The 13474-nt window shown below is 39.7% G+C and overlaps 1 protein-coding gene across 1 annotated transcript in view; it reads right to left on the bottom strand.

Annotated features, from left to right (window-relative positions):
• Nucleotides 1-13474, bottom strand: part of UBR1 (ubiquitin protein ligase E3 component n-recognin 1) — a 160279-nt gene that overhangs the window by 33476 nt on the left and 113329 nt on the right. The window contains exons 34-37 of the mRNA XM_011989223.1: nt 11094-11184; nt 9880-10028; nt 6274-6329; nt 5281-5377 (exon numbers count right to left, since the gene is read on the bottom strand). Of these exons, the coding sequence (XP_011844613.1) occupies nt 5281-5377; nt 6274-6329; nt 9880-10028; nt 11094-11184 (393 nt within the window). The remainder of the gene's footprint in view (nt 1-5280; nt 5378-6273; nt 6330-9879; nt 10029-11093; nt 11185-13474) is intronic.

The following is a 13474-nucleotide window of genomic DNA, read 5'->3' as shown; positions in this document are numbered from 1 at the left end:
ACTGTAGGTCTAGGTATTGGTTCTGAACTCTGGCTCAGAAGATTCAACATTACATAAATAAAGCTGTTATTTTTAAAAATGAGGAAGAGAAGACTCCTCAGACTAAATTTCTTTCTTTTTTTTTTCTTTTTTTTGAGATGGAGTCTTGCTCTCTCACCCAGGCAGGAGTGCAGTGGCATGATGTCGGCTCACTGTAACTTCCGCCTCCCAGGTTCAAGCGATTCTTGTGTCTCAGCCTCCCGAGTAGCTGGGATTGCAGGCATGTGCCACCATGCCTTTTTTTTTTTTTTTTTTTGAGATGGAGTCTCGCTTTATCACCAGGCTGGAGTGCAGTGGTACAATCTTGGCTTACTGGAACCTCCGCCTCCCGGGTTCAAGCAATTCTCCTGCCTCAGCCTCCCGAGTAGCTGGGACCACAGGCACTTGGCACCATGCCCGGCTAATTTTTTGTATTTTTAGTAGAGACGGCGTTTTTCCATGTTGGTCACGCTGGTCTTGGACTCCCTTCCTCAAGTGATCCACCCGCCTCGGCCTCCCAAAATGCTGGGATTATAGGCATGAGCCACCGTGCCCGACCAATTGTTTCTATTTTTTTTTTTTTTTTTTAGTAGAGACAGGGTTTCACAATGTTGACCAGGCTCGAACTTCTGACCTCAGGTGATCTACCTGCCTCAGTCCCCCAAAGTACTGGCATTACAAGCATGAGCCACTATGCCTGGCCATGTGACTAGATCAATTTCTTAACCGCAAATCCCGAGATTCTAAACAAAAAGCATAAAGGTTAAGATCAGGGGCTTTGAAGTCAGACTAAAACGGCTTCCAGTACTCGTTGTGACTATTGGTCATAGGCAAGTGACAGGTGACTTAAGTTCTCTTAAGTTTACACGCAGTATATACAAGTTTGTTGGGAGGTTCATTAACATATTAATTTATTATTTGTGTATTTTATTTTGAGATGGAATCTCACTCTGTTCCCTAGGCTGGAGTATAGGGGTATGATCTCGGCTCACTACAACCTCCGCCTCTTAGGTTCAAGCAATCCTCCTGCCTCAGCCTCCCAAGTAGCTGAAATTACAAGCACCTGCCACAATGCCCAGCTAATTTTTTTATTTTTTATTTTTATTTTTTATTTTGCCACGTTGGCCAGGCTGGTCTTGAACTCCTGGCCTTAAGAGGTCCACCTGCCTCGGCTTCTCAAAGTGCTGGGATTACAGGTGTGAGCCACGCTCCAGGCCAACATATGAATTTAAAGCACTTGTCCAAGCTTGGCATATGTAACCCCTCAATAAAAGTTATTACTACTGGCTACATAAAACAAACTAAAGTGATCACAGGGCTCTGACGTTAACTAGCTATGTGACTTCGACAAGTTATTTGCTGTTTCTAGGTCCCATCTCCTCAAATTATCTTTTAGTAATATTTCTGATATTTCAGTTAGCATGTCTATGATACTACCTGTCTTATTTTTTTCCTCAATGTTACAGCTTACTCAAAATATTTAAATCATTCCTGATCCCTTGTCCTAATTTCCATCATCTTTTCAGCCAAAAGAATACTCTTTGTGTCATCAAATTTTTCTTACAGGCAGTTTTAAAATGACTTTTCTTTTCCTGATTGCTAAAAATATTTAAAATTCTTTTGAAATCAAAAGTCAATTTTGGTAAGCATATTTTCATTTTATCTATGGGTTAAGCCAAGCCTTTATGCACAATTAAACACCTCGGCAAAGTTTACATGATACAGTGGGAAAATAATGGGCTTTATGGTCAGGTCTGGGTTTAAATATTAGTTCTACTTCTTATTAGTTTTATTACCATGGGCAAGTCATGTAACTTCCCTGTGCCTCAGTTTTCTCATTGTAAATCGGGAGAATAATTTCCTTGAAGGATGGTGACTAGAAATGAGATTTTATTTAAAAATTCTAGTACAAGGCATAGCACATGGCAGTGAGCATTGTATGTCCTATATATCTATCCATCAATCCATCCATTTAGAGATAAAGTCTCTCTCTGTTGCCCAGGCTGGAGTGCACAGTACGATCACGGCTTACTGCAACCTTGACCTGGGTGCAAGTGACACTCCTGACTCAGCCTCCCGAGTAGCCAGGACTGCAGGTGTGCACCACCACACCCTACTAAGTTTTTTGTGGAGACGGAGTTTCACCATGTTGCCCAGGCTGGTCTCGAACTCCTGAGCTCAACTGATCTGCTCACCTTGGCTTCCTAAAGTTCTGGGATTACAGGTGTAAGCCATTGCACCCGACCTGTCCTACTGCTATTGCAGCAATCAACATACTAAAACAATACTCACCACTTTACGTAGAAAACAGCTCCTATTCTGAACTTCCTTATTTCTCTCAATTTTTTTGCTATTCATTTTAGTTCAAAATCTTGCCCCTGACCCAGCCCACACCAATGTCTTCCCTAATTCCTGCTACCACATTCAGATGCATATGTTACCTCTAATTTTTCCCTCCTTCAATCCAACCTATTCAATATCAAATTAAGCTCAGAATACCATTGTCCAAAACATTTCAAAAAATTCTAATTACCTAAAGAATAAAGTTCAAACTTATGGCTGGAGCATTTAAGTCACTGTAATTTTATTTAAAAAAAACTTCACGCTTCTCTATCTGTAGATGCCATTACTCCTATCAAACCTGTCTACCTGAACATATCACATACTTTCCTACCTCCTCAGTGTTTGTTCAAATGCACCCTGTGTCTTTTGGAATGCAGCTTCTGTTCCTCTCAATTTATCTATTGTGTGTACTCCCTTCAAGGCTCAATTCAAATCCTACCCTGTTAGAGGAGATAACAGCAGAGTCCCAAAGTGATTTCTTCCTTGTCTCAATTTTTTTTTTTTTTTTTCCTTTTTTAAGATGGAGTCTCGTTCTGTCACCCAGGCTGGAGTGCAGTGGCGTGATCTCGGCTCATTGTAAGCTCTACCTCCTGGGTTCACGCCATTCTCCTGCCTCAGCCTCCCAAGTAGCTGGGACTACAGGCGCCCGCCACCTCACCTGGCTAATTTTTTGTATTTTTAGTAGAGACGGGGTTTCACCGTGTTAGCCAGGATGGTCTCGATCTCCTGACCTCGTGATCTGCCGCACCCAGCCACTTGTCTCAATTTTTGAAGTGTGTATTAGTGAAGCACATATCTGGCATTTGGCTATTTTATGTTTGTTTTTAGAGAGGTTCTGCTTCTTTAATTCAATCATAAGCATTAAAATGGCAAGGAACATATCTGATAGCCCTAACATCTTACAAATAAAAATGCTCCTCTAATAAATGTTCATATGAAAAACTTTTAATACATAGGCATAAAGCTATACTACAGAAATTCCTCCAGTATTGCTAATTAGAGATTATACACCATCATTTTAGTCTCTCCCATCTGTGATAATGTTAGTCTCGTTTGGTGCTTTTTTTAAGACAAAGTCTCACTATACTGCCTACACTGGTGTCAAACTCCTGGGCTTAAGGGATCCGACCCCTCAGGCTCCTGAGTAGCTGGGATTATAGGTATGTGCTACCATGCTGGGCAAAAAGCTGTTTTAAACATTGTAAATCCCATAATGTATAATAAGTGCAAAAACAGTGAAACTATTTGGAAGAATTAGTAAGTATCTAAATAATGACTGAAATGAAAGAGATACCAAAAAAGTAAAATACAAAAACAAAATAGTGATACGCAAATAGGATAAACTGTTCAACAGAAAGAGGTCCTAAAAACAAAGACAGGCACATGTGACATATGGAAGGTTCTGGGCCTGTGCAACTGACCAAGAAGAGAAAAAAGTAAGTGAAAGAAGGGAAAACTTTTATGTGTGTGACTAGGGGAACGGTATCAACATTAGATTTCTATTAGCATGAAGCCAATTCAGGAGACACCTGGAAGTCAATTTGAAAATATAAAAGCTAAGCATGGCAGAAGTTCTAACAAAACTTGAGTGGCAGCCTTGGGAGGAGGTGTGGAATCTCCACATCAACAGGATGTGCAGAAAGCTGCTCGGAAGAGCTCCCTAAGAAGCTTGTGGGGATTGACAAGGAAAAACACTATTGGCTTCAATAGATTTTCAAGGTAAAGAAGTAGGTCTATTTTGCTGGGGAAAAAAAATGTCTGCTAGTTTAGCTACAAGAAAATTATGCCTGGCTTTAAAGCTTAAAAATCTGAATAACTCTTATTTGTCAGAAATATATCTGGGAAGTGCATGCTGAAACTACCCTACTCACGACAATTGGGACTTATGAACAAATAGATTTACAAACAACTCTCTTTAAGGCTGGTCTCTTTGGGTACAGAGGAGCTTACAGTAGACTTCAAATGCCCAGATGGAAATGCAGATAACCAAAAGGAAAGCAAAATCATTCTAATGCTATGTAATGACTTATCTTTCACTTTATTTTTATACTAATTGAGATCACCATATGAGCTCTTAGTAAATTTCTAACTTGTCAGAATCTGAGAAGATTAGCTGTTATAGCCAGCCTGTCAAAGAAATGGGCATGGAACTGAGTTCTGAGATTACTGAATGTAGCATTTCCATTATTTCATAAGAATTTGACCCACAAACAAAATTAAACATATTTTAAAATGATCTATCCACATCATTTCTCCCTTTTCTAATTGGATTGGGGATACATGGATGTTAGTTGTTGTAGACATTGGTTCAATAACCTAGGTAGGTAGAAGAAACATAAGTTGAAAATATTTGGAAAATACAGATTTTAAAAATAAGGTCATGAAGGCCGGGAGTGGTGGCTCACACCTGTAATCCCAGCACTTTGAGAGGTGGAGGCAGGCGAATCACCAGAGGACACGAATTCAAGACCAGTCTGGCCAACATGGTGAAACTCCATCTCTGCTAAAAAAAAAAAAAAAAAAAAAAAAAAAAAAAAAATACAAAAATTGGCTGGGCATGGTTGTGGACGCCTGTAATCCCAGCTACTCAGAGAGCTGAGGAAGGAAAGGTGAATCACTTGAACACGTGAGGTGGAGGTTGCAGTGAGCTGAGATCGCGCCATTGCTCTCCAGCCTCAGTAACAAGAGCGAAACTCCCTCTCAAAAATAATAATAATAATAAGATCACAAGTTTTACAGAGGCAGCTACGTGTTTATCTGTTTTTTTGCATGACTTCTGTAGGTGGTAAAATTTCATTACTGAGAGCTCAAAATTATTGTAGCATGTGTTGTTTCCTAATGAAATACACTGCCAGAAATGCAATAGAAAAAGACATAAAAATAATACAATACATAATAATAGTTCATAGAAGACTCTACCTGATAGAAGACGAAGTAGATGTTTCTGTATCAAGACCTGAGGACAGGTAATCCTCTGTGCAACTGCAAACTGCATTAATGCTTTCAGACCATTATGCTAGATTGTAAAAGAGAGGGAAGATAAAAAGATGAGGAAAGATGAGAGAACTAACTCATTCACTTAAGAGTTTGGTAAAAACCAACTCTAGTTTGTCGGAATTAGCTGCAGACTCATTATATACCTTATATCATTGCAAATAAATTACGATATTCTTAATACCTGTACAAGGTTTTATGGCCTTGCTAAATTTCTAACAGATTTTCTGATAAAAAAGTGGTATTAAAGCTATAATTATTTTAATTCTCATGTAAAAAGTATTCATCTTCCCCAGAGCTGAGCACACTGTGGACCAAAAGTCTTCTAGTCTTCTGTGCCAGGTGTCAGAAAAATAAGAGAGAAATGGGAAGCAAGGGATGGCAACCTCAGTTACCCCTTTTGTTTCCCCAGGGCTACTCCGCGTATTTCTTTAGTACCGTTTTCCAGGGATCACTATGTTAAAAGGTTTAGGCCTGGGGCAGGAGTAGAGTCCTACAGTAGTGTCAGTATCTGCCCATCAAGGAGTCATGGCTTAATTTTATTTTTGAATTCAGTATGATGATGCATCCAGAGATAAGTCAGCATTAATACTCAATGTTATATAATGGTGCAAAATTATTGAGAAGGAAAAATATAGAAAACATCAGGATTTTGAAGTGTAACAAAGGGAGAAAAAGTAATCATCACATGAAATCTCCGTATGAATTACACTTAACCTCTGAGATTGAGTAAGCTCTGTAAAGTGCATGCACTACTCAGTTTCCTATAAGACTGAGGCAGCTCCTTTTCTCCCCTATAGAATTCTGCTAATTTTTACAGAAAAGGAGTAAAGATTTTTTTTTTTTTTAATAATAAACTGTGGGGGGAAAAAAAACAACATGCCATGAGTTACATGTACCTTGTTGGAATATACATACCTGCCTATTTTGAAGTGCTCCAAACAAAGGTTTTCCTTCATCTCCCAACAGGTTTTCTCAAAGAATTAAAAAAACATAAAAATAATAAATCCTGAATAGTGCCATAATTATATACTGTACTTTTTATCAAATGTTCCTTAATTATATTTTTGATGAGATGATTTGCATTTTTCCCCTTCAAAGTCTTGTGTTTTAAGTCTTTGCTAAAATTTTCCAATTTTTGAGTGAGAGAATATTAGAGAATCAAATGCATATCATTTACAAATTACTAGCATAAAAAATAAAGTCCCTGCAGCAATCTTATAAAGAATGCTTGGGGGGAAAAAAGCAGCCTGGATTGTTTCTTCTCATTTCAGCATCTTTTTTATGCAAAAAATTCTAAAATAAGTAATTTATATATGTAATTATAGCCTATTCTGTTTAAAAATAATACGTAAGGCAGACATAAATAACTTCTTGCTCTTTTGGGCACAATTTTTTTTTTTTTTTTTGAGACAGAGTTTCGCTCTTGTTGCCCAAGCTGGAGTGCAACGGCGCGATCTCGGCTCACTGCAACCTCCACCTTCTGGATTCAAGCGATTCTCCTGCCTCAGCTTCCTGAGTAGCTGGGATTACAGGTGTGCACCACTACGCTGGCTAAGTTTTTGTATTTTTAGTAGAAACAGGGTTTCAGCACGTTAGCGGTGGTCTCGAATTTCTGACCTTAGGTGATCCGCCCACCTCAGCCTCCCAAAGTGCTCGGATTACAGGTGTGAGCCACTGCGCCCGACCTCGGGTACAATTTTAAAAGAATTAGAAAAGATCAATAGGAAAAAAAAGAAAATGAGACCAGGTGCGGTGGTTCATGCCTGTAATCCCCAGACTTTGGGTGACTGAGGCAGGAAGACTGCTTGAGCTCAGAAGTTCAAGACCAGCCTGGGTAACATGGAGACACCCTGTCTCTACAAAAAATACAAAAATTAGCTGTGGTGGTGCATGCCTGTGATCCCAACTGCTCGGGAGGCTGAGGTGGGAGGATCAGCTGAGCCCGGGGAGGCTAAGGCTGCAGTGAGCTGTAACTGTGCCACTGCACTCCAGCCTGGACCACAAAGTGAGACCCTGTCTCAAAAAAAAAAAAAAAAAAGAGAAAGAAAAAGAGAAAATGAAAATACCAAAACCATGGATTTGTGTTTTGTTGTCCATAGTATTTATTTCTAAATTACTCTTATTTTCACTGATCCTTAGCAGCAGATATGAGTGTGGAAGCATTTTTTTTTCATCTTTGCATAAACAGTAATTGAAAGGATACTTTGTTTTGATTCCTCAACTATTATCCTATGCCAGTGCATTCTGTACATGTCTCTCCATCCCCACAGGGACTGAGATAAGTTAGTTGCTTATGTACTAAGAATAAAGTACAGTATTATGCTTGCTTGATGGAAAAAGCACAATAGTGAACACAATATGATATTAATCAAATGGAATCCAATTACTAGATTATAGAACCACATATGAAAAGATTCAGCTCCATCAGCAGTGAATTTCTTATCTCCTTTATAACAGACTATGCCCCCTTTTTAATGTTCAAGGTCTAAATAGAAATTCTTGACTTCCTAATGCTTATCTTCCCCAAAATAGGAAAGTGTGAAATAGCTTCACTGAAAGTCTGAATAGACTTAACATGTCATGACTCCGAAGAATGCTTTACATTTCTTATCCATTTGTTCAGATTCTATTTTATATAAACCTCGCCTTTCCTATATCCCATTTGATTGAATCATAGCAAATATAAACTGATGTATTATCCTATACCCATAATTTAAGTCTAACAGGTTTGGAAGTGACTTCCCCCCTCCCCCCAAGCACATCCACCCACGGTGGCTTTATTCAGTCACGTCCCCACCCCCACACCTCCCCCCACCAGGCAGACAGGTGGGAGGCCACGCCACAGCAGCATCCAGGGACCACAGGCCAGCAAAGGGCCCCGGCCAGAGGGCACCAACCCCAGGAAGACACAGTCCCCACCTGGAGCTTCCCTGGGCTGCCTCGGCCCCTGAGCCCACTCTGAGGATTTGTGCTTTGACTCTGACAGGAAGTAGGAGGAAGCCACCAGCCCACTGCCCCCCGGGTATCCTTGGAGGGCACACGGTGGAGTGGAGACCCCAGCTCCTGAGCGGCACTTCCTCAGCTCCCACGGCCCTGCATGGTGCTGGGCTCGACCCAAGATGCCCAACCGCAGAGTCTGGTCCTGACAGGAATGGTCACGGCCTAGCCACGGGGCGACTCTGCCCATCAGTCCCCCTGGGGCAGCGACTGGATCCCAGCAGGGGCAGAGCCGGGATGGGCCCTATGTGCCTAAGATCAATGTAGGCGGGGGCTCACTGGGCCAAACAATGAACTCACCCATAGGAGCCCTCTGAGGACACCAGTAGGGGGTCTGCTCAGGGCAGGCGCCCGTGGCCTGGAACCTGCCTTTTCCAAAGCACTGGAAGTGACTCTTAAACTCTATTAAGAAACTAATGATACTATGTAGGAAGGTTTTGGGAAAAATTTGGCTTCATGCTATTTAATTCAAATTATAAGTGTCTTGTTACAAAAATATATTTAAATGAAGAAAATATAATGGACTCCATTAAAAACAATTACCAAAAATATATATATTGGAAAGGGAAATCAAAGTTGGCTTGGATAAAGACAGGGAAGAATCACCATTCTTAATTTTTTCCATGTAATATTGGACCTTGTCCTTATAATGAACAAGTGCACTAACTTAAGAAATCTAAGTGATCCCTCACTGCTACATTTTTCTATGGGAAATTTTCAATATGGCAGAGAATTTGATAGTAGGCTTCCCTTTAGAGCTGGTTTCTGCCTGCTAATCTCTAAAACTGCCTCAGTCTTCCTTTCCCCTTTCTGTTCATTTTTGGGTAACTTTGGTTTCCCCTCAAGTTCTTCTCTCAAAGGATAAAAGAAAGGAAAATTACTGAGCATTTCTGAGTTGTCTTTTTTCCTTGAACCTCTATAACTTAACATCATGCTGTTCCTTTAATATAGATACTAAAGGAATATATGTGTGTGTGTGTGTGTGTGTGTGTGAACATGCACACACTTTTTAGAGACCGGGTCTCACTCTGTTGCCCAGGCTGGAGTGCAGTGGTGTAACCATGACTCACTGAAGCCTCAAACTCCTGGGCTCAAATGATCTTCCCTCTTCTGCTTCCTGATTAGCTAGGATTACAGGTGCATACCACCATGCCTGGCTAATTTTTTGTAGAGACAGTCTTGCTACGTTGCCCAGGCTGGTCTCAAACTCCTGGCTTCAGGTTATCCTCCCACCTCTGCCTCCCAAAGGTCAGCCTCCCAGGCATAATCCACCATGCCCAGCTTTTTAAAAATATTTTTTTAAACTTATGTTTCATATGGCGACAATCATAGTTAAAAAGAGATCAATATAAAAAAATTATCAGACCAAATGGTATGAGCCACACAAATACACTGAAATACAAATAGTCGTCATACAAGTCAAATTATTCTGGCCCATCAGTGAAAAAAGGAATTTAAGAATGAATGATCAATGTTAATTCTGTCTCACTGAAACCACCAAACCAGTTTTCTTATGAGCTTTACCAATTGCCTGGATAGTGAAAGCACAGGTGCTCCAGGTCAGCATAGGGACTCGAGGATCCGTTTCATCAGGAGGCACTTTCAATCCAATTCTATAAATTGTTGTGGCAAAGAGAATAACCATTTCCTTGATGCTATTTGAATATTTAATCCTATAAATAAAACAAGAAAATTTGTATGATTTAGTAAAAGGAGTTACTTAGTAGGACCTACTTAGTAAGAAGTCCAATTAAGTCCTGGAGCAATAGAAACAATTTAACCGCTTTCAACATAAGTAAACTGCTCTTTGCCAAATTAGAGATTAGAGCCTCCGAAGATTTATTCAGCTGGAAGAGGAGAACTGTATTTTTTAAAGGTAGAGAAATAGCTCTTATAAAACGGTAATGACCAACATAACTTCACTTCCTGTAAAAGATGCAGCAAATGCTCACAGCTAGAAGGGGTTCAGGTTCTAATTAAAAAACAGACTGAACACAGAAGGAATAAAATTCAGAGGAACAAATCTGACCTAACGAGTTTTGGTGCTTGGAAAAAGAACCAAAGAAGTACTTTTGTGTTGACAGATATGTGTATGTGTTTGTGTTGTGTATATGTGTGATAATACCATGTACCTAGAGTGATAATTTCCAGTTTTCTCAACTTCCACTTATAACAAGTATTTTCAGTAGCAATGGGATAGATAAACAGGGATCACAACTAGAAAAACTACCCTGGATACTCAGTATTAATGAAATAATAATACCTGATTTGGGTATATTACATCTCTCCAATAACCTAATGAGTGAGGTAGGACAGAAGGCGTCAATTTTACATACACAAAAAATGAACTGGTGGTGGCATGGAGTGACCTGAGACATTTCAGAAAGTCGCAAGGCAAGTTAGATGTAATTTTAAATGAAGTCTCATAATTCTGGTCCTCTTGTAGGACCAGACAGAACTGGCATTTTTGGTCCTCTTGTAGGACCACAGAGAATTGGCATTTTTGTTGGTTAAAAATGTTACTCAGAGGCGTAGTTCGCCTTAATATACATTACTTTAATATATCAAACCACTTCATTTTGTTAATACAAATAAACAAAACAAACAGAGAAAGAAACAAGAAAATGGGATAAACTATTTTACAAATAAAAAAGGAAGGAAAGATGGAAGCCTACACTGTTTCCTACTCTTATTTTCACAATCATTTACAAAGTTCTCTTAACTATTTAGATACTTACGAAGACTGAACACCAAAACTCAGGATGGAAGTGAACTCAAAAGTAGAATCTCCCATTCCTTGATTAAAGAAAACAGGAATTGGGTTTTCTCCTTATAAATTAAAAGGAAAAAGAAAGAAAAATCATGAATGAGTTTAGTCTGACATACAGTTTTCTAGCATTTATTTATTTGTTTTGACAGTCTCACTCTGTCACCCATGCTGGAGTACAGTGGCATGATCATCTGTAGCTCCAACCTCCCGGGCTCAAGCGATCCTCCCAAATAGCTGGGACTACAGGCAGGTGCCGCCATGCCTGCCTAGTTTTTAAACCATTTTTTTGTAAAGATGGGATCTTCCTTTGCTGGCCAGGCTGATCTTGAACTCCTCAAGAGATCCTCCCACCCTGGCCTGCCAAAGTGTTGGGATTACAGGCGTGAGCCACTGTGCCCGGCTTTCTGGCTTTTTAATATTATACATGATCATTTTAGGAAACTCAGGATATGCTAATAAGCAATGAATAATTAACAAGTTTCTCCATCCAGATAAACACAGTTAACATTTGGGTGATATTCTTCTGTTCCCCACACAAATATTACATATTTATATTTTTTAAGAGGATGACATGATATAATACTAGTCTACATCTTGCCTTTGCACTTAATAGATCATGGACATCTTTCTATATCAGTAACTCTCCCTTTATTTTGCCATTTTTAATGACTGCATAAATGTTCTCTTGATAAGGCAGCATATATTAGTGAATAAGAGTAAATGATCTGAAGCCAGGCTGCCTGGGTTTGAATCCTAGTTCTGCCACTTACTGTTACTGCAACCTTGTGTGAAAACTAAACCACTCCATAGCTCCATTGCCTTGTCAAATTCAAATGCTATTTCCCGACATGAAATGGGTTTTCTCTGGTTGCTTTCAAGATTTTTGGTTTTTTGTTTTTTAAGAGATGAGGTCTCCGCCAGGCATGATGGCTCACACCTGTAATCCTAGCACTTTAGGAAGCCAGGGCGGGCAGATCAGTTGAGGTCAGGAGTTCAAAACCAGCCTGGCCAACATGGTGAAACCTCATCTCTACTAAAAATACAAAAAATTAGCCTGGCATGGTGGCGGGCGCCTATAATCCCAGTTACTTGAGAGGCTGAGGCAGGAGAATCGCTTGAACTCAGGAGGTGGAGTTTGCAGTGAGCCGAGATCGTATCACTGCACTCCAGCCTGGGCGACAGGGCGACACTCTGTCTCAAAAAAAAAAAAAAAAAAAAATGAGGTCTCACTATGTTTTCCTGGTTGGCTTCAATTTCCTTGGCTCAAGGGATCCTCCCACCTCAGCCTCCCAAGTAGCTGGGCCTACAGACATGCACCACTGTGCCTGGCTCTTTATTTTTTGTTTTCAGCAGTTTGCTTTATGATGTGTCTGACTGTGGTTTTCTTATCTGCTTGAGATTTACTGAACTTCTTGAATCTGCAAATTTGTCTTTCACCAAATTTGGGAAATTTTCAGCCAATTATTTCTTCAAATTTTTTTTCTGCATTATTTTTCTCTTCCTTTTGGGACTTCAATGACACAAATGTTGGATTGAAAAAAAAATTGTCCCATAGATCCCTAAGGTTATGTATTTTTATCCCCCATCTCTTTTCTGTCTGTTCTCCAGATTGAATAATTTCCACTGATCTAATTTCACATTCATGGACACTTTACCTCATCTCCAGTCTAGTATATATATTTTTGAAACAACACAGCCTTGCTGTGTTGCCTAGGCTGGACTGCAGTGGCATCATTATAGCTCACTGTAACTTCAAACTCCTGGGTTCAAGTGATCCTCTTGCCTCAGCCTCCCAAATACCTAGGACTATAGGCACATACCGCCAAACACAGCTATTTTTTTTTTTTTTGGTTATTTTATTTTTTTAGAGATGGGGTCTTATTATGTTGCTCAGGCTGATCTTGAATTCCTGGCCTCAAGCGATCCTCCTGCCTCAGCCTCCCACAGTGTTGTTATTACAGGCCTGAGCCACTGTGCTTAGCCTTTCGGTTTACTATTGAGCACATCCAGTTAATTTTTGTTTCATCCAGTATTTTTTCAATACTATTATCTCCATAGGGTTGGTATTTTTAGTTCCTATTTTTCTGGTAACTTCTATCTTTCAACTCTTTCAAGAGTGTTCACCTTCAACTTATGTTTCAACGTTAACTAGTTGCTTTAAAACTCTTCGATAAGTTTAACATTTAAAACATCTCAGGATTGGCATTTGGTTGTTTTTCCCTTGAGAATCGGTCAGATTTTTCTGGTTCTTTGTATGTCAAGTAATTCTGGATTATTATCTTGTATATGTAGAATATTACATTGGGAGGTTCTGGTCCTGTTAAAAACCTCTGGAAAAATATACAGTTT

This window comes from Mandrillus leucophaeus, unplaced genomic scaffold (genome assembly GCF_000951045.1).
Source record: "Mandrillus leucophaeus isolate KB7577 unplaced genomic scaffold, Mleu.le_1.0 Scaffold35, whole genome shotgun sequence".
In the NCBI taxonomy this organism is placed as follows: Eukaryota; Metazoa; Chordata; class Mammalia; order Primates; family Cercopithecidae; genus Mandrillus; species Mandrillus leucophaeus.
Note: the sequence above shows the minus strand (reverse complement) of the source record. Positions and strands in the feature narration are given on the sequence as shown.